This window comes from Neodiprion virginianus, chromosome 5 (genome assembly GCF_021901495.1).
Source record: "Neodiprion virginianus isolate iyNeoVirg1 chromosome 5, iyNeoVirg1.1, whole genome shotgun sequence".
NCBI classification, from domain to species: Eukaryota; Metazoa; Arthropoda; class Insecta; order Hymenoptera; family Diprionidae; genus Neodiprion; species Neodiprion virginianus.
The window spans coordinates 8,385,202-8,412,685 of NC_060881.1; the positions used below are offsets into that span (position 1 = coordinate 8,385,202).

The 27,484-nt window shown below is 42.0% G+C and overlaps 7 protein-coding genes across 8 annotated transcripts; 5 read left to right on the top strand and 2 right to left on the bottom strand.

The window, feature by feature from the left end:
• Positions 1-157: 157 nt before the first annotated feature.
• LOC124305977 (larval cuticle protein A3A-like) lies at positions 158-1,908 on the top strand. The gene is made up of 2 exons (XM_046766062.1): positions 158-231; positions 1,189-1,908. Exons 1-2 carry the CDS (start codon positions 220-222, stop codon positions 1,846-1,848), a joined length of 672 nt encoding a protein of 223 aa, XP_046622018.1. The 5' UTR covers positions 158-219; the 3' UTR covers positions 1,849-1,908.
• Positions 1,909-4,895: 2,987 nt separating this feature from the next.
• LOC124305981 (larval cuticle protein A2B-like) lies at positions 4,896-6,366 on the top strand. Its single transcript, XM_046766066.1, has 2 exons — positions 4,896-4,980; positions 5,682-6,366. Exons 1-2 carry the CDS (start codon positions 4,969-4,971, stop codon positions 6,291-6,293), a joined length of 624 nt encoding a protein of 207 aa, XP_046622022.1. The 5' UTR covers positions 4,896-4,968; the 3' UTR covers positions 6,294-6,366.
• A 3,058-nt stretch (positions 6,367-9,424) lies between these two features.
• Positions 9,425-10,681, top strand: LOC124305980 (larval cuticle protein A2B-like). The gene is made up of 2 exons (XM_046766065.1): positions 9,425-9,477; positions 10,001-10,681. The coding sequence occupies exons 1-2, from the start codon at positions 9,466-9,468 to the stop codon at positions 10,610-10,612; spliced, it is 624 nt and encodes a 207-aa protein (XP_046622021.1). The 5' UTR covers positions 9,425-9,465; the 3' UTR covers positions 10,613-10,681.
• Positions 9,451-15,354, top strand: LOC124305972 (larval cuticle protein A3A-like). 2 transcript variants are annotated; one of them, XM_046766057.1, is made up of 2 exons: positions 9,451-9,477; positions 14,565-15,354. In XM_046766057.1, the coding sequence occupies exons 1-2, from the start codon at positions 9,466-9,468 to the stop codon at positions 15,279-15,281; spliced, it is 729 nt and encodes a 242-aa protein (XP_046622013.1). In that variant the 5' UTR covers positions 9,451-9,465; the 3' UTR covers positions 15,282-15,354. The 2 variants fall into 2 exon arrangements, with proteins under 2 accessions (XP_046622013.1, XP_046622012.1); XM_046766056.1 differs by lacking the exon at positions 9,451-9,477 and adding an exon at positions 13,904-14,129.
• Positions 10,862-12,724, bottom strand: LOC124306050 (uncharacterized). Its single transcript, XM_046766168.1, has one exon. The coding sequence runs from the start codon at positions 12,722-12,724 to the stop codon at positions 10,862-10,864; it is 1,863 nt and encodes a 620-aa protein (XP_046622124.1).
• Positions 15,355-16,524: 1,170 nt separating the features above from the next.
• On the bottom strand, positions 16,525-18,357 carry LOC124304815 (uncharacterized). The gene has a single exon (XM_046763490.1). The coding sequence runs from the start codon at positions 18,355-18,357 to the stop codon at positions 16,525-16,527; it is 1,833 nt and encodes a 610-aa protein (XP_046619446.1).
• A 1,421-nt stretch (positions 18,358-19,778) lies between these two features.
• Positions 19,779-21,839, top strand: LOC124305979 (pupal cuticle protein C1B-like). The gene is made up of 2 exons (XM_046766064.1): positions 19,779-19,859; positions 21,089-21,839. Exons 1-2 carry the CDS (start codon positions 19,851-19,853, stop codon positions 21,704-21,706), a joined length of 627 nt encoding a protein of 208 aa, XP_046622020.1. The 5' UTR covers positions 19,779-19,850; the 3' UTR covers positions 21,707-21,839.
• The last annotated feature ends 5,645 nt before the right edge of the window (positions 21,840-27,484 follow it).

A 27,484-nucleotide genomic window follows, 5' to 3' on the forward strand; every position in this document is an offset into this window, starting at 1 on the left:
AGACATTGGTATTCGGTCGTCTCATATGCCCGACTTGAAATACTAATCAAATTGCACAAGCGGCGAATAGTCGACGGATGATAGGTGCAATACTCGCGTGTGGTCATTGCTGTTGGATACGGGGAAGGGGCGATGCGAGGATGGTCAACGATATAAGCCAGAACCAAAAGACAGTTAGGCATCAGTTGATGACCAGCAGTTGATCTGTGCAACAGTACAATGGTTTCCAAGGTACGAATCTCATCGTAAATTATACCATTAAAATCAGTATCAGTGACAGTGATCTTTTTTCAAAACGTTTTGTGCGAAGTTGCCGATACTTATCGAAGTGTATTTATTGTACCGAAACGAAAGGACTTGCGGTGCAATTCAAATCATACCTTATTTTTATACTTTTTATTCATTTTTAACACGCTGATATTGTGTCTTCGGTCATCGAGCTGGCATCCACGAACTGTGAAGACTACATTGACGGATATAGTGAAATTCATTCAATGATTAAATTGAACAAATAATTAATGTCTTGATTTTCATACCATTGACATATCAAAGTTCTTTTATGTCGAATGACAACTTCACGTAAAATTTGAAATGTATATAAAATAATTGCGAAAATATTCAATCACCGTTATTTTCAAAATAAATTCTACCTCATGATCAGAACAGTAGTAGATAAATCAAGGTGAAATTCTTCGAGAGATTTGCTCAGGAATTTACTGATCGGTTCATAGCTTTTACTTCGTTGGCTACCGAAAGAATTTTTCAAACCTTAAGTACGATGAGTATGAAAATGATCTGCTCAACAATTGAGGCGATTGTCGGAAGCATATTCCGATTACAGGAAGCCTACTCAGTCGTTTGAGTACAGAGTCAATTATTGTTAACACCAAATTGCAAAAAGATTTACTCAAAGCTGCGAAGTTATGAGGTAGGCTTTGAATCCAACGTCGGTTGAATTTGAAAATCAAAATTTGTTGACAAACATTACAATCGAGTTGAAGTTATTGGAAATTCTTTGGTCGATCGCAGCTCGGTGAGACAACCGAAGCGTGATTAATCCCGAGTCTCGCGAATCGTAATCCGCAAAAGCACCTCATCCGCCGATCGTTGCCACCCTGAAACCGATCGCCCAATAACTGCGCGTTCGACCTCCGCCAACCTGACCTAACTAAATTCCGCAATTCGCAGCTCTGCATCCTTCTCGCCGTGGCGGCAGTCGCCAAAGCCGGAGTAGTTCCGGTAGCTCCAGCGGGTCCGGTCCTGGCAAAGATCGAGGACTTCGACCCGGCTCCCCAGTACAGCTTCGCCTACGACGTCCAAGACTCTCTGACCGGTGATTCCAAGGCGCAGTACGAGACGCGAAACGGAGACGTCGTCCAGGGCAGCTACTCCCTCATCGAACCCGACGGCACCCGCCGCATCGTCGACTACACCGCCGACCCCGTTAACGGCTTCAACGCCGTCGTCAACCGGGAATCCGCAGCCGTCGCCGTCGCTCCCGTCGTCGCCAAGGCCGCCACCATCGTCGCGCCCGCTCCCGTCGTCGCCAGGACCGCTCCCCTCGTCGCCGCTGCCCCCGTGGCAGCACCAGCTCCCGTCCTCGCCAGGAGCGCCCCCGTCGTCGCAGCCGCCCCTCCAGCTCCGTTGGCTTATAGCGCGCCTCTGGCACTCCCCGCCGTCGCTCCAGCGTCTCTTGCCTACACCGCTCCTCTGGGATTCCCACCGGTTGCCAAGGTCGGAAGTCCGGTCGGCGTTCCGGGTGTCCTCCCCTATTCGGCTTACGCTGGACCCGCTGTTGCCAGGCTGGCTGCTCCGCTGACCTACGCTGCTGCTGGATACGCAATCTAATCCCACGAACGTCTGTTGATATAATGATACTTTATAAAAATAAACATTTTTTAACGTAAATTCACCAATTATTCTTTACTTGTTTTTACCAGTGTGATTTTGCAAGGAGAGCAGAAATTACATTTCTCATTCACCAAACCCGTTCGAGAGCGAACATTTTTTTTGTCAATCATCTCTCTTCTGGTTTGTAAAATCGATTTTTTCTCACTGCGATACTTCTAGGTGCTGAATTATCTGCGTTTGTTTGTTCGGCGTTCAGAAAAGGTTATTTTCCTTAATTCTCTTTTTCCTATTGCCATTTCGTTACCTCGCCGCTGTTCTGCGAGAGTGAAAATTACGTACAATGCGAAAAAAAGTATGTCGTAAAATCTGGTAAATAATTTGATCTACCTGTAACTGCAGTTAACAATACGATACGTACATCGAAATCAATCGTGCCCGAATATTTCGGCAAATCTTCTTGAAATCTGGCTTCTTCGACGAAGAAAGTGTCGTCAGACGGTAAAATCGTTCCGTTGGATATCGTCGCAGGGATTATGGGCGACAGCACGAGTTTAAGCAGCTAGACTCAATCGAGCGTGGTGTCAATTGAATACTAATGAAAATCGGATGACACGAATACACAATGGGAGGCTGAGGTGTGTCTAGTATAATAAGTAAAAGTGGCAATCAATGTCACTCAATTGGCATACCGCATAAATTATTATAACACTTTCTGCAATTCACTGCTTCGCTGCCGCGCCGTTATGCAATAACCTTGCCGTACGCCTCGAGCCTTTCTTAATTTGCAAGTATGTACATGTTCGCACTCAATTCACAGAAACAAGATATGCGTAGTTGTAGGTACCGTTGGTTTGGAACTTAGCCAGCAACTTATTTCTATCGTTCAAGATAATACTGGTTCCACTCGAACGGAGAATAACAACAACTCGCGATTCAATTCGAAGAATAAAAAACAAACTGTATAAGTTTTATAACGTTTATAGATGACCGGTAAATCTGAAATTCTCGAGGCACACGATCCTATAAAGTACAGTTGAATTCAGTTTTCTATACTGGTATTTTTACCGTTATGACGTTTGGAAAATAAATTTTCTCAAAATTTTACGCTTTTTGTAATATTTCAATTCAAAATTTATTAAACACTTTTTCACAACTTGATCATGTGTACTGATGATTGTCAGAATTATGTACTTTCTGGAATGATATCCTGATAATGATAATAATAACTTCAATGACAATATTCTTTATCAAAGGCACTTTTTTTTCATCAAAAAATTTGGAGCAAAATTAAAAAAAATTAATCGCACCAAATCGGCGATATTAAATAAATGGAATAATCTCAAGATAATTAAAAACAAGAAATTACTACGCCGATGTATGATTGTGTAAAATAATCGCCGCGTCATTTTTTCCTAATGTTATGCATCAAATTGTATGAAAAATAAGTTCCTACAATTTTCACCCAGAAGAATCCTTGTTTTTACTAAATTTATCGAAATGTAAAAATCGTGCTTCTCGCAAAGAAAAAACAAGATCTATTTATCTAGAAATGAAGTTTACAACTTACTCCTCCGTAAAATTGACAATTTCGAGCAGTGTAATAAATACCCGATAAACAATAACTCCGACAGACCTGGAAAAATTGTTCAAAAAATTTAAATCAGCGTGAAAATCGTCCGCAGTTGCGAGGTAGACGGGCGGCTGACCAAGCGCGGCAGTTTCTACTAGAACGGCAATAGGCTGAGAGATAGATCTGCTCGAGCCGGCAAGTAGTTAAACCTACGAATGAGTCGGCCGTGTGGCTGCCGGTTCGTCGAGTCTGACTACTTTCTAGTGGCTCATCTGCCGCCGCTGTCACTTTCTATGACTGCGTTGATCGTGAGTGGCACAGTGATACCTAAATACGACTTTGCGGTAAGAATTTTCCGTGCAGATGATAAACGGGAACCGAATGAGGCATATACTGAAGACTCGTAAAAATCCATTCGAGATTTAACCACCGGTCTTATTTTCTAAAATGCTGGGTTAATTATTGCAATGTTAGTTTTATAACAATCACACAAAAAGTCCATTTTCTTTTATCTGATCTCGATTTATATAATTTTTTTTTTTTTATTTTTTTTTTTTTCATTCTTTTTCTATTCTCCATTTACGCAGAAATCTATTTTTCTGAACTGTATATGACGCATTTGCAAGGGGAAAAAGATTGGATCAGACTACAATTGGATCAGCAAGAAAACTGTATAAATATATGTCACCAAGAAATCTTACTCACGTGCATGATGACGGATCAGGTTGTTTTAGCGCTGATTCATTTAGCCGGTAGCGTTAAAAATTCAAAACACTTCCACTGCAGTTGTCGTACGACTAGCATGACAAAGTCCTTCCAAAGTGCCTTCGAGATGTATTAGATCGACCCAATTCATAGGAAAATTAAAACATTTCAATTTCGTTCGTGCCTTATGCAGATCTGCTTAACAATACGGGTACTCGTTACAGATTTTTATCACGGCTCTGATTCGCTGGTTAAGGTGATATCGAAATGATCTAACGATTACGATACTTTTCATAGAGTAACTTCACTGCCACAAAAGGAATGTGATGATTTGCCTTCCGAGTTTAACTTCTTCCGAATATCGCTGCTCACGGTTAAGTGATCCGAACGGTGGAAAGCCGAAGTTCGATCACTTCGGAGTGCGAATAAGAATTGACCCAAATTCTGTCGCGCGTGGATGTGACGAATAGGATGTTGCGACGAACGGATCGGTGACTCCAAGGAGACGTAGATCTCGAAGCGTACCGGTTGCATTGTGTCCAGCGGTTGACAGTGGAATTATGTCACCCGGGAGGCTGAATCCAAGGTCCAGGTTAACCATGAACGTAGGAGATAACGAGGAGGGGAGGAGAAAGATCCAGGGAGAGTGAAAGATCGGTGAAGTGAATGTGTGTGATACAGAGAGAGGGAGAGAGAAAGAGGAGGTATGTATTCGGTTTTGGGTGAACGTCAGCGAGGGGCGCGGCCTCGCAGCGTTAAAATTCTCCGCTTCGTTTCGATGGTATAAAAGCCCTGGCGGTGCTGTGGACAGTATCAGTCATCCACAAGACAGTACAGCAGCCATGGCATTCAAGGTGAGCAATTACCGCATGCCTGTATAGTAATCGTCAATCCAGTCTGAATCAGGATGAGATATTTTTCATCCGCTGGAACTGTATGACGTTGTTAGGAATCGAGGCGGACATTATTTTACGGTTACTTTTCAACTTTGTTCGTTGGAAGTGTTTTTTTTTGTGTCAAGGTTCTACGCAACCTACTGAACAGAGTAACACGATGTACATACCGTGATGGGAAATAGAACGTCGTTCAAAGATTTATAATATTCATGACATTTGTGAAAGTGAAATTGTTACCGTATCGACGTCGTGGTTCGTCTCGGGACAATAGATTCAGATCCGAATTGAATATCTCTGGCCATTGTCTCGGTTTAGAACCGAGACCGCGGAGTTATCCTCGTCGTAAATTGAATCTACAGAAATGACGTGTCATAACATTTAATGTCTATGTATCGTAGTAACTATCAAAAAATTGGATATCTAACTGATTATGTATGTAAGCTGTTGATGAATCTTCATCGATACAATTGTTGTTGATTTTTGTAACTGGGAAAGTTTACGATGCCAACAAAACATCATCTATCGAAGACATAAGACTCGTTACCGATTTGTAGACAATATTTCGTTCGTGATTCGCACATTATTTGCAAATAACGTTAGAAAAATAAGAAATCGGGAGAATGAAAATACATCGCTAACAGACCTCCTTCCGCTTCCAGTTCGTCGCTCTCTTCGCCCTCGTGGCCGCGGCCAACGCCGGAGTTCTGGCTCCCGCCCCCCTGGCCTACCATGCCGCCCCCGCCTACGCTCACGCCGTCCCAGCTTACGGCTACGCCTCGGCTCCCTTAGCCAAGGCCGTGGTCGCGAAGACCGTCGACGCCGATTACGACGCTCATCCCCAGTACAGCTACGCCTACGACGTCCAGGACTCGATAACCGGGGACAACAAGCAGCAGCACGAGACCCGCGACGGCGACGTCGTCCAGGGTAGCTACTCCCTCATCGAGTCCGACGGAACCCGACGCACCGTCGACTACACCGCCGATCCCGTCAACGGATTCAACGCCGTCGTCCACAAGGAACCCGCCGGCGTCGCCGTCAAGACCGTCGCCGCTCCCGTCGTCGCCAAGTACGCCGCCCCCGTCGCCCACGCCCCCCTCGCCTACGCCGCCCCCGTCGCTCACGCTCCCCTCTCTTACGCCGCCCCCGCTGCCCACGTGACCTACGCCGCCCCCGCCGTCGCTCACGCCGCCCCCCTTTCCTACTCAGCGTACGCTGCCCCCACAGCTCATGTCAGCTACGCCGCCCCCGCCTACGCTTACCATCATTAAGCCGAACTTTTTTGTAACTAGTAATATTTAAAAGTGTATAGTTTTTAAATAAAAACGAAATACTTATCATGTACGTGTAATTGTTTGTTTTATCGACGAGTTTCGTATAGTTGCACATTCATTGTCAGACCGGATATGATTGATTTTACTAAAAAATTATTTGAAAACCCACTATTAACAACCAGGCATTTCATTCGTGTCGATATATTGTTCCGTAAAATAATTGCTCAAGCAGTCTAGATCAATATTTCATCCATAATATGGTAAATTTTCTGATACCGTATTCAAGAATGGTAACTGATCTTTTCTTACGCATTCCATATTTAAGAATATAAAAAGGTATACCTTAAATACGTATCCTCCTAGAAGCATAATGTCCATGCATATTTCAGAATCTAGCAACACAGAATTTTACCATTATACAAATTATTTGAAGATCAAATATTGTTTCGCACAATCGTTAAATAATGTAATGAAAAAAAATGCTGTAAAAATTCAGTATCCAGAATAACCAGCACAAATTGCCCGTGTGAAATTCTAACGCTCCGCTATACATATGATAGTAGTTATAACTAACACGTGGCTGTAGTACTTGCGGTACAACTATTTTAACACGAACCCCACGCAGGAAACCAAACTATCCGTTTTATACGAATAGTTTAAATATCCAAATGAATCAAGTGCTGTAACTGTTCGAATACTTCGTACTCAAACTATTCGGATTATCCGAGTGTCACAGCTTGAAGCGTTCGATCCGGTGGATCTGGATTATTCGGTTAATCCGGTTACCCGAAAAAATCCATGTTCTAGTCTAGGGACAATTGCTGCAGCTGTTTCTCTTCAGCTACGTTATGGTGCACGATTCACTCTGACAGAAATTCTTGCAAGTCATCTTCCTCCTCTCTATGTTGCACCAGGCCAACCTCCTTGCACACCAAAACAAGTCTCTCGAGTTAGTCGAGATACGGTGAACGATACGGAAGTACTAAACACTGTAGCAACTTGGCTGTACGGTGCGCCACGTTATTCAAAAAGGCTGATTATGCTTGGTGACGTTGGGTTCTCATGTACTTGGTTATAATTGGCAGTAGTATCTAAGTAAACTACCCTGAAATTGCTTCGTGACCTTTAAAGAAGTGTGCGATGCTCTATATAGTGCCAAACCTTCTTGTTAGTTAGTGAAGTTAACGCAGTAGATAGATTTTCGGATAATAAGACATGGTGGCCAATGCACTGCACAGCTCACCTTGGTAGTCACTCAACATCGGCAGCTTTTCCACAATTCTTTGGCGCCTCCTGGTTAGGCTGTTCTGCAGAAAAACGTTGTCAACGATCCCACGGAACTTTTTGAGAACATAAAAGTTGACGAAGAATACTACCTTTCACTGTACGGCTTGAGCAGACTTGGCGATCTGATGTCACTATGGGTGCCAAAATCATAATATCTTCTCGATATACGGAGTAACTGGATTCGGTTTGTTCGATGTTGACTTCGCTGAATTTTTGAGCATCCCACATTTCTTTCCAGCCCAGTGTCGTTTGATTTGAAGACTGTGAAAATGAGATGTTCAGCTCTTGGATTCCACGCGAATATCAACCGGAGTTTGGCAAATTGGTAAAAAAAAACCACAATCATTAATCATCGTGAATATGACTGACCCAGGTTTGAGATCAGTGCCAAATATTTTCGTCAGCAATTGAATTAGTGGTCTTAAGATTCAACGTCAAGAATGTTTAACAAGGAACAGCCGCCTTCATTAGCTCACCCTAAATACTTTCACAAATTGAGCAGCCTCTGCGTGACAGAATAATGTTCATTGTAAACTTTTTGGATTGATGCAAAGCAATGAAAGTTTGGCTGAAGTCATCCTTCTATTGAACAGCAATTCCGTAGAATGAAGAATCTGACCAGGAACTTCTCCCTTCGGCTACCTCGGCTTGAAAAACTGTACGCGAAAATGTTGCAACAATACCAAAAATAATTTTGCATACATCGACTTTCACCTCTTCGACAGCCTTGAGTGAAATGAACATTTTATCAGGTATAGAAATAGGTGACATGACGTATTGGATAGAAATATTTCGACATCTGATTACGTTTACTTTCACCAAGTTTTCAGAGTGTACAATCAAGCGTTACTGACACTCGACGGAATATTTGCACACCAATTCTAGCGATTTGGGAAGTGTAATCATACTTTTTCAACAAAAGCATGCAATGAGTTGAGACAATGTTTGACTACTATTCTCAGTGTGAATAAATCTACGTATCCTTGTTGTGCCGTGCAAGCAACATATTGTCTTATAAAGCTACAATCATACTGTGAAATTTTCCAGTATTTCTCTACCGTTATTTATTATTTGGATGATTTTCATAAAAACTATTAGTTAATTAACAATTGATATAGTCAATCCAAAATGTGTTTTTCACTTATTCTCTTCATCCATGAAAGATTTGATACTTTTGTAAATCAGTAATAAGGTTTAAGCTCATTTAAGTTTTACATAATTGAATTCTTTGCATCATATTTTTGCTCACTATCATATGTAGAACCAAAATTATGATGTGCTGTAGCTTATCGAGATCATTTTATCTAAATAAAGCTTACACTCCAAGGCACCGTAAAAACCGAGGGTACAGTCCGAGACAAATGGTTACACCCTAATTTAATTCAAAGTCCAAACCAACTGCAATTTTCGATACGAGCACCAAATTTCAAAGTCAAATCCCACCTATCAATTCCAAATAAGTATCAGTTTCACCATCCGGAAAATAGTTAACTGCTTTAGCTACGATGCTTAATCAGGATCACTGAACTATCAACGACAGGTACAAGTCCTTGTTGGTTTCAACGTGATACTATAAGTACTGACTCCCAAGTCAATTATTAGGCGTAACGGTTGCATTGTGTCTACGCCTAGCGGTGTGAATATCATCTCACGCAAAAGAATTCAAGTTGCAGGGTAACCACGCAGGCACTGTTAACGAAGAGGGGATAGAGAAAGACTCCTATCCGCGCGGAGAATGGAAAAGAGGATACATATCCAGTTTTGGGTGAACGGCTGAGAGGGGCGCGGCCTTGCGTTGAAAAATTCCGGTTCGATTCGACGGTATAAAAGACCTACCACAACACTGAGCTGTATCAGTAATCCAGCAGACGATACAGCAGCCATGGCATTCAAGGTGAGCGATTTGCACGCCTGTGTCGTCGTCGATCCAGCGTCAATCAGTATTTTTGTCCCGAGAAACTACCGTAATACGTACACAACCGAACAATTTATACTTTATCACCAGGTTTTATTTCATCACCGCTGAAAAAAAAATTCCAGTAAATATTTTGAAGACATTATCGTGCAGAAGAGACATTCATTAGAAATATAATCGTTCAACAGTCGAATATCATTGACATGCTTTTCGAATGTGCCTATTTTTTGTCGCCATGATATCACAGTTCGCGTCGCAACTATTAATTGCAATCAGAGTTTTGTGGCGCTAATGACTCTATTATTTCAAAAGCAAGCCTGTAGTGCTTTCCATATCAAAACAGCTATCAGAATATCATTCCATCCGTAGAAAATGTATATTCAACTGTTTTTTAATCAAGTTTTCTAGTCGACAACGTAGAGTTTATATTTATGGACAATATTATATTCATAAATTATAACTTACAAAAATACATCTCTAACAGACCTCCTTCCGCTTCCAGTTCGTCGCTCTCTTCGCCCTCGTGGCCGCGGCCAACGCCGGAGTTCTGGCTCCCGCCCCCCTGGCCTACCATGCCGCCCCCGCCTACGCTCACGCCGTCCCAGCTTACGGCTACGCCTCGGCTCCCTTAGCCAAGGCCGTGGTCGCGAAGACCGTCGACGCCGATTACGACGCTCATCCCCAGTACAGCTACGCCTACGACGTCCAGGACTCGATAACCGGGGACAACAAGCAGCAGCACGAGACCCGCGACGGCGACGTCGTCCAGGGTAGCTACTCCCTCATCGAGTCCGACGGAACCCGACGCACCGTCGACTACACCGCCGATCCCGTCAACGGATTCAACGCCGTCGTCCACAAGGAACCCGCCGGCGTCGCCGTCAAGACCGTCGCCGCTCCCGTCGTCGCCAAGTACGCCGCCCCCGTCGCCCACGCCCCCCTCGCCTACGCCGCCCCCGTCGCTCACGCTCCCCTCTCTTACGCCGCCCCCGCTGCCCACGTGACCTACGCCGCCCCCGCCGTCGCTCACGCCGCCCCCCTTTCCTACTCAGCGTACGCTGCCCCCACAGCTCATGTCAGCTACGCCGCCCCCGCCTTCGCTTACCATCATTAGGTCGAACCTTCTTGTAATTAGTATTGTTTAAGACTGCATAGTTTCCAAATAAAATGAGATACCATGAAATTGTCAGTGTTCAATATCAATTCGTTTACCCTTTATTTTATATTCGCAAATTCCGTATACTCACACACAAACGGCACACGGAAGGGGGAAGAAATTTTAAAAGATCACATTCAGATAATTATAGTCATGGATATCTAATGATTAACCGTAAACGCAGACCGAATCTAATCCATGGCCTCATTACCGCGTGGCCGGCTGTCTCGACGCACCCTTCTTCAGATCGTGGTAAAAGTAAATCTCCGCAATGAAGCAGCAGAGGCTTGTAAAGAGCCCAGCCCCCCAAATGTAGAAGCTCATCAGCTGGGTGTGGAGAGACAATTTCTTTAGCGGTCTCTCCGCGAATGTAGAGATTATCGTATCCCCTGTCAGTATGTCCTGGAAGTAACTCTCCTCCTTCCAGTATTCACTCAGGCCAGCCTCATTGCAAGCAAGAACAATTCTGTCGATTTTTTCAAGGTACGGCGAGCCGTAAGGCAAGAAGTACACCCTGAAACCCGGTATGAAATACTCCTTCATAATGTGGTAAAAGGGCACACCATTTTCCGAGAGGATCTTTCGCCTGGAAATGTAGTCGGCCATTGTATTCGAGAAGGCGTAAGCCTCGTCACGGTGGGTCGCCATGTAATCCACATAGGCCACAGTGTCGAAGGTGAACACCCTCAAGCCCAGCTCTTGCTTCGGAAGATGCACGGCGATGTTCTGTAAAGCCCACAGTGATTTGGTCCGCTGGTGGAGTTGAGACAGCGTATCGATTTCGGGATGATAAGACGAGATAGCCAGTACGCTGTACAACGAACCCTGGTACGCGTTCAGGATGAGCAGAGAGAATAGCATTAACATCGCGAAGGTAAACCTTTGCACCAGTTCTTGGCGCCCATTCACCAAGTCCATACCCAGGAAAACGCCTAGGGTTCGAAAAAGAGCATTATCAATGATTCCCCGGAGCTTATTAAATATGTGCAAATAAATAGAAAAGACTGCGAGAGTAGTCAGCACGCAAATCCATGTAGCTTTATTGTAGGGCGCGAGAAGACTTGGCATTTTAATGCTGCTCTTTGGCGCCAGAATTCGGATATCTCCTCTAGCCACCGGATACGAACGTTCGATTCGTTCTTTAAATTTTGTGCCATATGGCATATAATTGAGCCACATTTCGGAACCACCGAATTGATGGTCCGCCCACCTTTCGTAACGATATGTAAAGTTTTGGTAGGATAGAAATTGGGCTTCCGTCACATTGATGGAACTTGAAGTAGCGTTCATGGCCTTGTAGACTGCTTTCGCGTGGCCAAAATCTGTACCGAAAATTTTGAACACCCTCTCTTCTTTTACCCACTTCACCAAGCCGCTGCCAGAGTACGGAATGTACTTGGACCGAATCGAGTGACCGTTCATGTTGCGGAGCTTGTCGTAGAACATTCCTGACCAATCCACCACTTCCCGCATTTCAAGACGATGATTGAGGTATGGATTGTAGGTGTAAGCTTCTTCTCGATTATGGACAATCACTGCGACATTGAGTACTCGGTGAGTCAAGCACTCGTTAAAAACCATCTCCAGCTCATCTGCGTTCGGTTTTATTACAGCAAAAATCAAATGCTCAGCTCTTGGGTTCCACGCATATTTCAAACGAAGTTTGGAAAATTTGTGAATGAAATCAGGAACGTTAACTGTCAGGAATATGACTGACCTGAACTTCCCCACGCTTGAAATCAGCCCAGTATTTTTCTCGTCAATCGAATCGCCGGTGGACTCAAGATTAAAGGTCAAGTACGTTTGGGCCAATGCATTCATTAGCTCTGCCAAAACACTGTCACAAACTGAGCAACCTTGATGTGACAAAACAACGTTTACCGTCGACTTTGCAGACTGACGCTTTGCCAATTCCAACAATAAAACTTCATAGTTGTCCGTTAAAGCATCCTCGTACTCAAATGTTTCGTAAAACGAAGATCTCAATGGAGACTTTCCTTCTTCAGATTTCTCGATTAGAAGAACAGCAACAGAAATCGTGGCAATAACACCAAAAATGATTCTGCACATATCTACCTCACTGTTCGATAGTCCGAAGTGAAATAAACACTTTTCTAGGTACGAAATTGGATGACATGACCGAGTAGATACAAATATCTCGACATCTGATTATGTTTACTTTCACCACCTTTTGAGAGTGTACAATCAGGCGTTACCGACACTCGACGGAATATTTGCATAACCAATTGTAGCGATTTGGGAAGTGTAATGATACTTTACCAGTAAAAGCATGGAATGAGTTGTCTACCATGCTAAAATACAGTGATAATTTTTGCGAGAAATCATCCATTGCGTTACGCTAATATTTGACTAACAACCCAGTGAGTAAATCCACTTAGCTTCGTTGATCTGCGTCAGCGTATAAGTATTCTCGTACAAACCACCAAGCACCATACGTGTGCTATGCATCGTCAATGCAATTGGGATTAAAATGAAATTTCCATTAAAATGAGGAGTATACAATTTGTTTGTACTCCTGTATCATTCTTCGTTTCCAGAAACTTCTGGATCTTGTGATCCATTTTTCTTAAAACTTTTTCTAGAGTTTTATGGAAACCATCAATACACCCATAGTTGATCGTGCACATGATCTTTGCCGAGCTCTGTTCATCCATTACAGATTATTTAGAGTCACAAGTCAATTATCAGAACCAAACTCACTTGTGTCCAAATACGGTTAGGTAAACTATATCCTGCTTTCGCTGCACTGCAATGTCAAGAATGAAGAAATGGTGTGCTGGACCAATTCAAAATGGTTTCACCTAAACGTAATGCAAGGTTTTCACATCCAAGTGAAGACAGGGCAGGATATCGAATCCAATCTATTGGAGGATCTCAGGTTCCAATCTCCGAAAAATGATTGTGCCTGAAGTCGAGAAAAAGTCCAAATCCACCTAAGTTTTCAATCCAAGGTACAAGTTTCAAAGTCATATTCTCCTTATCAATTTTATCGAAAAATTTTTCCATAGACAAACTAGTAATTATAATTACTTTATACTTAGAATAACTAGAACTAGATTCATTGAACACGTAAACCTTTGCCTATCCGTTAGCCGTTAGTACTATGAACGTGACATTGTGATCGACGACTCTAGAATGATATTAGTTTTAAAGCATAACGGTTAGATCATATGATGCGTGGCAGTGCAGATGTTATGTCCGGCGTGAAAATTGAAGCTTTACGGTAACTATACGAGTGCAAGAGCACAATGTGGAGGGGATGGAGCAAAACTGTTGCGACAATTCATTGGCAAAAGAGAAAGAGGATGTGAATTCAGTTTTGGGCGAACGTCTGAGTGGGGCGCGGCCTCGGGATGAAAAACTCTCCGGTTCTTTTCGACGGTATAAAAGACTTACCACAACTCAGAATTGTATCAGTAATCCACAGGACATTACAGCAGCAATGGCATTCAAGGTGAGTGATTTTCGAGCCTTTGTCATCATTGATCCATAATCATTCAGTAACTTTGATTTCATTTTCTGTCTGTTGGAGGTGTTTCTCTAGTCAAGATTCTAAAGTAATTATTATGCAAACTCAAAATTAAATAGAGATATAACCGTTTACCTATCGAATATTATTTACATGCTTTGTGAAAGTCGTCGTAGTGACGTCGTCAGTTCAATATTACAACGATAAATTGTAATGAGACTTTCATCCGTATAAAATACATCTGTAGTAACTACTCAACGAGCTGACAATATCATCAACTTGACTATCCAAGACGTGGAGTTCAGATTTCGAGATTATATTTCGTTTGCGGATCACAGATGACTTGCAAATGTAGAATCAAACGATTAAAAAATCGCGAAACGCAGAATAGATTAATAACAAAGACCCTTCCGCTTCCAGTTCATCACCCTCTTCGCCCTCGTGGCCGCCGCCAACGCCGGAGTTCTGGCCCCCGCCCCCCTCGCCTACCACGCCGCCCCCGCCTACGGCTACGCCGCCCCAGCTTACGGCTATGCCGCTCCCATCGCCAAGGCCGTGGTCACCAAAACCGTCGACGCCGACTACGACCCCAACCCCCAGTATAGCTACTCCTACGACGTCCAGGACTCGATAACCGGGGACAACAAGCAGCAGCACGAGACCCGCAACGGTGACGTCGTCCAGGGAGGATACTCGCTCATCGAAGCTGACGGAACCCGACGCATCGTCGACTACACCGCCGACCCCGTTAACGGCTTCAACGCCGTCGTCCGCAAAGAGGGCGCTGCCGTCGCCGTCAAGGCCGTCGCCGCCCCCGTCGTCGCCAAGGTCGCTGCCCCACTCGCCTACGCCGCCCCCGTCGCCAAGTACGCCGCCCCCCTGGCTTACTCTGCGTACGCCGCCCCCGTTGCCAAGTACGCCGCTCCCCTGACGTACTCCACCTATGGTGCACCCATCGCCAAGTACGCCGCCCCCCTGGCTTACTCCGCGTACGCTGCCCCCGTTGCCAAGTACGCCGCTCCCCTCTCTTACGCCGCCCCCGCCGTCGCTCACGCCGCCCCCCTTTCCTACACAGCGTACGCTGCCCCCACGGCTCATGTCAACTACGCCGCCCCCGCCTACGCTTACCATCATTAGGCCGAACTTTTTTGTAACAAGTAATATTTAAGAGTGTATAGTTTTTTTAAATAAAACGAGATACACTTACATACTTGTCGTTGTTTGTCCTCTATTTATTTCATGTTCTCGTTTCTTTACGCGATGGACGATTTTAGGTAGATATATGTATTTTGTTGAATAACAATGAGATCAATTTCACTGATTATGAATATCGTTGCAAATAGTCGCAATCAAATGGATAGTTTTCACTACCACTGTGAATATATAAGTTCGTACGGATAGAAATCGATTGTTATGGACTGTTACTTACATCTCAATTTGTTAACTGAATTTCTAATCGGGGATAAATATATAATATCATTGAATTTATTCGTAGTTACAAGTTGATAACATTCGCATTCCTAGCTATTCACATTCGAGTGATGATCGCGAATACACCCTTCGGCAGTATTTCAGAAGAGCGCATGTGCTTGCAGATAATTGTATAATGGTCTTTAAATTGAACAATTAAAAAACATGTCACTGAATAGACAAAATTGTTTCGTCGATACACGAGAAATGGAGTGTTAATTCGAATATTTGGATCTTAGAAAGTGAAAAGTGAAAGTGTGAAAAGAATTCGGCTATACATATACATGTAGGAATATAATGTTAACTATTATAACAATTTTAAAAGAAAGAAGTAAGTCATGAATAAAATAGAGATTGATAGCAAGAATGTATATGGCGTTGTTCAAACGAAAGTGAACAAGTTTTGACCCTGACCCTCGCCGAATTGCTCACCGATTTTTACCTTACTTTCACTGCACCAAACGTGCATTCTCTAATTATTTTAGATTTTTCCTGCTCGCCCTTTAGGTATAAATATTTTAGGTTTTATCTTTCACATCTCGAAAACTGTGCACTTAGTAAAACAAACTCGTAGAGGAAATAAAATTGTGTTTTTGCGTAAATTGGCTTAAAATAAGTTTATCCTAATTTTTTGTAAATTGCAAGTCATCGATTTTAACGAAAAACTAACAAAATCAATTTCCCTCGAACACTAAAACGTCTTGTGAATTTTCTTCGACTAAAAAGTAAACTCTCATTTGAACTACCCCATATACAAACATAAAAAACCTCACTATACACTTCAACGCTAATAGCTCAGTTTTTTTCTGAGTCTCTACTACGATTCATCTATGTTCACGCTCACTCAATAACAATAAACAGAGTTGGTTGATTTATTAGGCGTCAACAGCGACTAACTGCATCATAGCGACTAATCATAGCGACGTTTCCGTGAGATGTCTAATTGGCCGTGCCAGTAAATTTCTGCAACAAAGCAGCAGAGGCTAACAAGCTGTCCAACTCCAAAAATGTAAAATGCCATTTTCTGCGTCTCCAGGGACAATCTCGTCACTGGTTTCTCATCGGCTATATGCTTTACGTCCGTTTCCGACAGCGTGTCTTGCAGGACAGCCTCCGATTTCCAGTATTCATCTAAGCCAGCCTCTTTGCAAGCCAAAACAACTCTGTCAAGTTTGTCAAGGTACGGTGACCCGTAAGGAAACGTATAACCGTCGAAGCCCGGCAGGGAGTACTCCTTCATGATGTGGTAAAATGGTACACCATTCTCTGAGAGAGACTTTTGCCTGACCGCCAACTCAGCCATGCTCTTCGGAAAGGCGTAGGCCTCGTAGCGATGGCTTTCCATGTACACGTCATACCCAATATTGTCGAAGGGAAGCACCGTCAAACCGGGCTCACTTTCGCGAAGAACCACGGCGACGTTCAGCACAGTGTGGACCGTTCTTGTACGTTGGTAAAGCTCAGTCAATGTGTTGATTTCAGGATAATGAGATACGGTAGCCAGTGCGCTGTACAACGAACCCTGGTAAGCATTCAGAATCAGCAAAGAGAACGTCGTTAACATCGTGAAGGTGAATTTTTCCACCAGTTCTTGGCGCCTGTTGGCCACGCCCATACCCAAAAAGACGCTTAGAGTACGGAATAGAGCATTTTCAATGATACCCCGGAGCTTGTTGAATATATAGAGATAACCAGAGAAGACTACAAGAGTAATCAGCACACAAATCCATGTGACTTGGTCGAAGGGCTCGAGCAGACTCGGCGTTTTGATACCGCTTTTTGGCACCATGATGCGGACGTCATCTCTAAGCACGGGATAAGAATGTTCAATTCGTTTTTTAAACTTGAAAGCATCTGGAAAATAATTAAGCCACAATTCGAAACCTTCGAATTCTTGGTTTACCCAGATTTCGTTCAAATATGAGAAGTTTTTGTACAAGAGAATATGGCTTTGCGTGAGATTGATGAAACCTGGGGTGGCATTCATTGCCTTGTAGAATGCATTAGCGTAGCCAAAATCTCTAGCGAATATTTCGAATCTTCTTTCTTTCTCTACCCACTTAACCACGTTATCACCAGAATATGGGATGTACTTAGCCTTGATCAGACGCCCATTCGTATTGCGAAGTTTATCGTAGAACATTCCCGACCAATCAACCACTTCTTCCACCTGAAGACGATCCTTGTTGTATGGATTGTAGGTGTAAGCTTGTTCTCGATTGTAGACCATCACCGCAACGTTGAGGACCCTGTGAGTCCAGCACTCGTTAAAAACCATCTCTAGCTCATCGATGGTCGGTTTTATCACGGTGAAAATCAGGTGCTGAGCTCTCGGATTCCACGCATACTTCAGACGAAGTTTGGCAAACTTTTCAAGAAACTCTCCAACGTTGGTCATCAGAAACGTGAGAGATTTATAGTAACCAACGCTGGAAGCGATCTCTGTGTTTTGTTCGGCATTGGAGTCATCGGTGGATGCAAAGTCAACCGTCAAAAACGTCTGAGCAGATACCTTCATTAGTTCACCAAAAATTCCGTCACAGATCGGACAGCTGCTATCTGACAAGACAACGTTTATTGTAGACTGCTTAGATTGATTCTTCGCCACCTGAAGCAAGAAAATTTTGAACTCGTTCGTAATGCAATCCTCGTATCTGGGTATATTTTGCAGTAGGAAGTTTGATGGAAAATTTATTTTCTCCGTTTCCTGAGCTCGACCAGCATCATTGACTGAGATGAGCATCGTAATAACACAAAAAATCAACTTTGTCATGCTGTCTGCACCGATCAAAATCCCAGTATGGAATGACAAACATTTTGAATATAACACTTGACTGTATAACACAACATGCGGTGTGGGTATTGCGCTATCTGATTTCGCCACGTCTCGTGTACGTAATGTCCTGTTATCCACGTTCGATAGAATATTCATATCCCAGCTGTCAACGATTCGGAAAATGTGAAATGTTATCAAGAAAATGCGATGCGATGTGTACAGGGATGTGCTCAAATATCTTGTTCATATCTAATGCCAAGTTACTCTGTTATGATATAATGGCTGTGCGTATTGAAATCGTTTTTTCAAATTCCCTAAATGATCGCCGATTTAAGCTCTCTAATTTAAATTATAAATATAATGGAGGTATACAAGATAAATTTCCCGAACTGAGCACTTGAATTTACATTAAAAAAAAGGAAGCTTTTCTTGTAATCGATACGTACCTAATTGTGAGATGGAAAACGCTTCTTTCATTTTCACATGATTGATTCAAAAAACGTTGCTATAACACAGAAAACAATTAATTTCTCCATACACGTCTTACCATTTAGAAAAGAACTATAAACTGCAGATCATATTCACTTCATCCGCGTTCTGCAGGGACAATTTCGTCTTATCGATCCTTGATAGGATATCATTTTATACCTATGACATTTGTGAACGATTTAAATTTTCTACTGAGTCATCGCGGAAGCACCGTTAAGTAGAATATGTGAACATCAGTCTATAATATCTGAACTGAGATGTTCCGTCATATTGGTAAGCTCGCCATATCTGAAGTCATAATCAACGATCAGAATAACTACGGAATGTCCGAGGAGATCGAAAATATGGAGTTTGCAAAAAGAACGCTGCCTATCAATAATCCAAATGTTCTTATGCTTATTTTCAATGTTTTTTTCCTGTATGTCATAACAAGAATTTTACTTCTACATAAATCCACGCTCCAAGTATTACAGCGATTATATTATAGCCAGCTGTACCTTGCAGCGAAATATGTTTACGTTTTTGAAATCAATTAATCAATCAATATTAAACAGCGAAAGGTGTGAGCCTTTTTTTTGTGTTCATACTTTATGCAAAGTAAATAATATTACGAAATCTGTTGAAAAGCAAATTCGCCACTTCGCGAGTTCTGATTGCTCCACTTATACACAGCGTTTATGCAAGTAACATTCCCACTAATCGGCGTTTCTTGTGCCTTAATCTTACTCCTCGCCAAGATATTCTATAAGCGTATCAAATAACACCGTGCAGCACCCGTCTAACAATAAGCCCTGGCTTCTTGCACAATTTCCAACAAGTAGACGGATAATCCTACCGAAGGTTCTTGCTCCTGATTGTAACAGCAAAAATGCTGAGAAGTAGGAGTAGAATAGCAATCCATTCGGTATATAAGTAGATCCGTATCTCGTTAGATTATCATTCGCCTGTTTTCACCATAAACCAATTGTACCATGTTCAAGGTAGGAGCATTTTGCTTATCATCTATGCCGTAACCAACATGTTTGACCGTCGTGATGGAACTTGTGATACTTACATTTGAGAATTTTTTGAGTTGCCTCAACAATTCGCGACAATTCAAAAATATTGGTAACATCTTTGGAGTGTCATTTTCACGATTGAGGCAAAAATATGTCAGTATAAAAGCTGTTCAATCAAAATCGAAGTGACTTTCTTCGACCAATCACGATGGAAATTATTTTCTGTGATCAAAGCTATCTTTCAGAAATATTCTCATTCGGCTGTTTCATGATTCCTTGGATCTTTCCAGAAGCAAGAACTAACATTGTCAAATTATTTTTCACCTTTGACAAATAACTCGATTTTCGCTGTTTTTGCATTTTTGTACACTTTCATCCCTCCTCTGAATGGGCCCGTATCGATTTTGGCCTAAAAAAATTTTTGGCGGTCTAAAATCTTTAATCTGTATGTGTCTGCATACTGCAACTCTTTGAGAATTTAAACTTTACATGAATTTTCATTCACTTTTGATTTTTCAAACTTGCGCGCAAGATTTCTTCCACAGTCTCTGACTAATTCACCTAAAATTTTTACTCGTTGTTTTTTTAAGTTTTTTTTCACGCATTGTCATATGATTTTGCCCAAATTCTCACCTGGGATTGAAATACCCTAAATTTTATGATGAAAAACGGTTCATCTTTTGTGACAATTCTAAAACATGGTCTATTTTTTTTTAAATGAATCTATTGAAAAATCATATAACAATTTGTGGGTATTTTCAAGCAGATTATACCAGAAAAATTCGTACTCTGTGCTCCAAATATCAAGTGTAAAACCTTGCGCGCAGTGAACTGTCACCTCTTACACTCTATTAAAATTGTACTCTGTACATCACCCTGACACATTTAAATTGAGATCTAATGAGTCAAAGTTACTCTTAGAGATGTAAGAAACGCATACCTAAAACCTCTAAAAAAAATTTCCAACGTTTTCTGCATGAGAAAAAAATTAATTTAAATTCCTGTAAATGCCCCCTTACTCGCGATGAGGAACTGCCTCGAAAAAAAAGGAATACAAAATTTCAAATCCGGGTGTTTTTTAGTGGCTTGAATCTTCTTACAAGTAAACAATAGCAGGAACGATTCGTATTCCACCCGAAGAGAAACCAAGTGGCTCGTCCGTCGATTCTCCTTCTACAAAAACATCAATAACCAACAGTTTCTCATTTCAGTTCGTGGCCCTCGCCGCCATTGTGGCAGTAGCGAACGGTGATTACCTGAGAAACTCGGAGCACTCGGTGGAAGTGTCATCGCCATCGCTGACCTCGGACTCGTCTAACATCCTTCGCGGCCCAGGAAACCTAGCCCAGGTATTGACCTACTCGAAGACGATCGAGACGCCTTATTCGACGCAGAGAAAATCGGACGTCCGCATAAGCAGCCCCACAGTCGTCTACTCCCACTCCGCTCCTTACTCACCGGCGCCGAGCGTCTCCCACGTGACCTACAATGCAGGGCCCGTTGCCTACGCGACGGCGCCGAGTTTGGGCCAGGGCGGCGCCTATGGGCCCTCGTACTCGGCCGACCACACCGTTGGATCCTCGCACGAAAGCACCGTCAAGTCTCTCGACGGAAGCCGCGCCGTCACCCACTACAGCAAAGCTGTCGACACGGCCTTCTCAAGTGTCCGGAAGTCAGACCCACGGCTCACCAACGACGCCAAGATTCTCTCCGCCGCTTACGCAGCCCCCACAGGCAACGCTCACCTCGGTCCCGTTGTCGCTTATTCCGCCGCCCCCGACGTCGCTCGAGCCACCTTCACTGGCCTCGGAACCGAGTACAATTGGTAGGGTGAAAATGGTACCAGACTCGTTGGATACTCCTGGTTAATTACTGGATCGTCATGTGTGTGCGTATCGTTGCGTGGTGTTATGTTTAAGGTAGATTGGCAATAAATATACATATATATCCTCTTGAAACTTATCCTTGGTGTATTACTTCTCGCTAGCGGTATGTAACCTTCATGAAATAGGAACTTTTCCTCAAAGGAGGGATGCGTATATCGATTTAAGGAAAATATAGTCTGGGCTTCTAACACTGTGTGGTATTGAATTTTCGAATTGACCACTGAAATCGTTCTGCAAATAGTCCGCACGACCATTTTGCACAGTGAAGCCTCAAAGAAGAACTTGTGTGACGGTCATGGGTTAGGTTATGTTTTTTTGAGATTGAGTTTGTTTCGCGTTCGGCCGACTGTAGCGCTGTAGGTTTCACTGTGTTGCCAACATAACTGTCTAGTGGAAAAAATTAGCCGTCTCAGATTCATTGTCCCCAAGTGTACATATGAAACTTCTCACGTGTGAAGAGCAACTGTTTCTTAGTAAATATTCCAATTTCAGATTACGATAAAATCTACCGAAACAGAGTGAAACTTAGTCAGATCATCGCGTTATTACTGCGTAACTTCAGCTTTGTACTATAGCTGAATTGGTGAATGAAACGATCACAAGATTCGAAATATTTTGAAACTAAGCACCAAGTCACATGACAGATAAAAACCAAGTTCATAGAGTGATTTGGTGTTCAGATTTTTTGATTACGAAGTAGAGAGTTTAAAGTCCGACAATTTCTTCCTCGTCTCCGCCTCAAACAAGCATTTGTTCGTACAAGGTGTCACTAACCATTGCTAAGCAATATGTGTGGTTTGTCTGATTGAGTTAGAGTCAGAGAATGCATATAATCAACACGACACCGTTGCGCAATATCTTGCAGAAGTGATCTTTTGACTACAGAGCGTGTTACGTATTACACGTAATACAGGTTCACGTCACAAGTGAACGCTGAACTAGATTTCACTCGCACCCCTTTCTGTGCCCCAGTTTCAACGAACCATTGAATGTAGTACCGACTATCGATGCATGGAGCTGATATTCTCTGTATGTTGAAAGTCAGAATGTGAATAATAATTGGCGAATCGATCGGCGAACGACGGCCACACGTTTCAAGCCCGACGCGTTCCAAGAAGGATGAATATCGAGCCTGACGAAAAGGATGACGAATATGTGCCCGACAGGAAGTCGATGAAATAGCTCAAAGTGCAGAAAGTGGATCGTCCGATACGTTCCTCGAATTGCAACAGCCGATGCAAAATTACTAGAAATTCTTCTGCAATCGCCCAATCAGGAAAAGAGGTGACGCTACAGCCAATGTCATAATTCGCGGCCGAAACAGACCCAGAAAGTCTGATTCTTCCATTTGTCACTTGCCATTCAGGCTGCACAATAATCGCGTGCAACGTACGTTCGTCAAGTGTAAAGAAAGCTGACTTGATCGTACTCGCGATCGCTTTGCAGCTCCGCATGTGATTGAAAAGAAAGTGGAAAATCGAATAGACTCAACTGCTGCAATCGGTAATGAGTCAAGGTCACTACGTTGACGGAATAACTCTTCATCCGTCGGACGAATTACGAGCCGAAAGAACAGCTTTCAGATTCGGATAAATCATCCGATTGCAAAACTTCCGACAATTGTTTCGCCGAATGTTTCATACTTTGACATTCCGAAGTGTTTTTTACGCTCCGCGTTTCATATACGCAAAAGCAAACATTGTTCACCGCATCTGTGTGAATTTTATAACGAACCCTAACCGTTAGATGTTCAAAATTATCGAATTTTCAAAGACAAGAAAACCTAATTCGTGGAATGATCAAAACGTAGAAATTCCAAGTACAGAAAATCGAAAATACAGAAAGACAAAATATACAAGGGTAAGATCTAGAATCTGCATATGAATCTACATTATTGAGACAAATTCTGACGATTCTTCATTTTGTCATTCTACGTTCAGATCTTTCTATTTCTTTACTTCTTCATACCCCGACTTTCTCCACTTTTCAATTCTATAAATCTAATTTTCGCTTCGTTAAAAATTCGATATCATCACCCTGACATTTTTTTACTTTCTACATTTTTACCCCCACCCTAACCGATACATTCAAAGAGCGTTATAATTAGCATATCTTTTTTGCAACAGTATTCAGAGCCTCCAATCTCCTCCTGGACTCTCCTCGAACATTCCGGGCTCTCCGGCATTGGCCAAACGTCGGATTCACTTTCACCAAAAACGCGGGGCTGCTTCGGCCTCACCCAATGTCATTTGCTAGTTGTTTATACACGAACGAGTCACCGCTTGCGTTCCTCAAATTTCAGGCGCAATTATTATGACAGAGTTCAAACTGTTCGGAGAAAGATATCGATCGATTACGTCCGCCTTTTGCCGCACAAGACCACAAAATTCCATCTTACACTTTTCTAGTCTTTACTTGAATTAATCAACTGTTATAAATTTGTTACGGGCCAGTTCACCTATAAATGTATTCAACTAAGAGCTTGAAGTTCTAAAATTTCGTCATCATATTTGAGAATTTAGACTTTGTAAGGAATATCAATTAAAACACAACTAACTTAGCTTAACTGTAACAACTGAAATTTTTCTCAGTCTACAAGCGACCTCCTTAACCCATCCAGACGTTCGTAATTCGAGTAGGTGCGGAGATCGGAGGAACGATAATAATATAATAAGGCTGATTTGAATATTCATACTTCGCGAAACTTGTTCACAGTCGCTTACTTCATTTAGTTGATAAATTTCTAACAGTTATTATTAAATGCGCACAGGAATGAATTACGAGACAAATCCTTTCGTCCTCTCATCTCTGTCTGGACCAGCAGCTGCTGTATCGCTTCCAGTGGTTTACGCCTCACTTCGCCTTGCAGTCATCACCATCCACTGCCTCACAAATTGCAGCCGACCTCGAACAGACAGGTCGATTACACGCCGGTATTTCGAGTCAAATTTCGCCAGATTTAAGGTGCGAAATTTTTTCATCCTCAGGTAACACGCAACGCTTTCAAATCGCCCTTTTTCATTTTTACTTATCTTGCGTCATGCCGTGTGATTTTTGACAAATATTTGGCAACCAATCGCTAACAGAAACGATTTTTTCAAGCAATGCTACGGTGACAATTTTTTTTTTTTTTCACATCTCGTCAAATTTTCGCTATCTCAGGTCGCAGATCATTCACATGACGAGATGAGATAAATGTTTCTGACATTTTCTTCACTTCTTTGTGTTCTCTTCTTATCGTTTTCTCTGAAATTCTCCAAGATATTCTGTAGCTTTTTATACGTGTTAACATTATCAACAAAGAGAACTGAAAAAACACCATGCCATAGAAATCTAAAGACAGGTAAAATTGGACAAAAATATTTAAAAAGATAAAGATAGAAAAGAAACAGTAGAGCCTGTAATCAGCTGAAAAAATTAATAATCAAATAATACTTCGTAGACTTTCGCAAAAATACTTTGTAGATATTTGCGCTGAAAAACTTCAGCAAATAAAAGTAAAACGTATACATATATATGTATTGTGTTGAGGTGAATTCAAATTGAATTGCCGATCAATAAAATTCTACATGGGGCCCAGAAATCGAGAGAATATTATGTATTCCAGAAAGCAGGAATAACGAGACGAGTTGGCACTGGCAAATTTAATTTCGCAACACGAGTTTGGAGCATGGAAGCTACGCAACTGCTCTCGTATGTAAATGCGATTGAATTGTATACGGGCAAAAGGTGTCGGCGTGTCAACGTCAGCTCGCTGCAAGTTGAGTGGATCCGCGAATGGTTGAAGTTTACACTCGAGAAAAAGTTTATTTAAATTCGATCAAATTATCTAAAAACCAAAAAATTTCAACATTACCTGATCAGTCGAACCAATTTCTTTTTTATCCTTTTCTTTTTAGCTTCAAACTAAATAACGAATCAGTTAATTTTTTCTTTTAACAATGCGATTCGTTAACTATTATATGCATTTCCACAAATTGATGAAATCAACTCGATCCATTGAAAAAAAAACTTCTTTTTTTTCCTACGACAAAAGCTGAGTTTTGCATTTTGCGAAGTCGAAAAAATACTTTGATTAGTTCGAACGTAGCATTTTCGCTACAGATATTGAACGGAGAGATTTGCGAAGAGAACATTTATTGCTACGAATAACTTTTTACTTGTGAGTTTAAGAAATCCTGGACGTCGTGCGCGGAATCATTCGAGATGTGAAAATGCGATCGCGTATCACTTACGCAAATTTACAACCGTGATCTCGTCCTTCTCGTTTGTGCGAATATTACGACTTCATTCCACAGCTTCGAGTCCAGCACGCGATCCTTACGGTCAATTTTTAACCTCAATTACAAAGTCAAAGCGAAACGCATGCGAATATTCCGAGTTGTCTCTTCTCGCCAAATTGGACGAGACCAAGGCTAATGCTCCGATTATTAACACGTCGAATTCCTCCGTTGCCATCGATGCCATTGCTGTATAATTTGCAATGCAGGGAGTCGCGTATTCAAAGAGCAAAAGAGCAAAGCTGTTTACTATCGAACAATATTTTTTTCAAATAATAAAACTTTTATTCCGATTGACAAAGTGAAAAGAATCAGCTTTTCTCGTATAAAAAACGTGCATTTATTTTCACATTCAATTATAACCGGATTTGTGCTTCGAAACAAAAACATCGTTTGCTGAATACGTGTTTTAATTGTCAACGAGTCGTATTCCTGAAACAAAAAACGAATAATTTATTCAACCGTAGAGCGATGAAAAATTTCATTAGATTTGGAAAAAAAATTTATTCAACTTCAATGAACTTTTTCTCCGAATGCGAGTGTCTGGATTAGGAAAACGCTGATTGCATCGATCAATCAAAAGCCAACCCACTGTCAAAAATCCGAATTTCCTAAACGCCTCCGTTTAGCATTGTTCACTGCCCAAAATTGTCCGTGAAGAATGGATCGGAATTCGGTCCAACGATTCGATACAAAATACGAATAGAATTAGACGACCTTGCCTGGAACCTGATCTATCCAATTTTATATTCGAACGAGAATGTGATTGATCGGTTCGATTACGACTCGGTGAATAATCGCGAGGTGATCAACCGTGTACAAGTGAGTAAAATTCTTCGGCGGTGAAAACTTATTTTTAAAACGTAAGAGAGACGGAACATTTCGAAAAAATTGTATTTGGATCAGACAGGTTTCACTTGAACAAAACAAATTTATTCGCATCAATGCGTTTGTGATTTAATTTGACGAAACACTATTTTCCACTAACGAAATCACGATTCGAAAAATTCACGTTCATCGAGAGTATTAAAATATTTTTATTCAAACCTGACCCACATTGAAATATTTAATACAGTCGGATAATTGTTTTCAATCCGCATCAACTGTACCCGATAGCTTGACAAAAATAATTGAATTTTCAGCGATTCCGATCTCACTTTCAATTATCAGCCAGTTCGCGTCCAAAGACAAGTAAATGAAAAACGTCAAAACCATGCCATATCCCAAAGGTTCTCGGTGAATGTCTGGACAGCTGACCGCGAAATTGCCGATTGCAATTAAAGTTAATTGCATAAACGTATTCCTTGCGTAATTTGCTCACCTGCTGAAACCCAGCCGTCTCTTCCGTCCACTCCTTAATTTTTTTTACACGTTCCCCGTTTATTTATAGGTTTCTTTTTTTTTCTCTCTCACTCTCATCGTGTTTCTCCTTTCAGGTCAG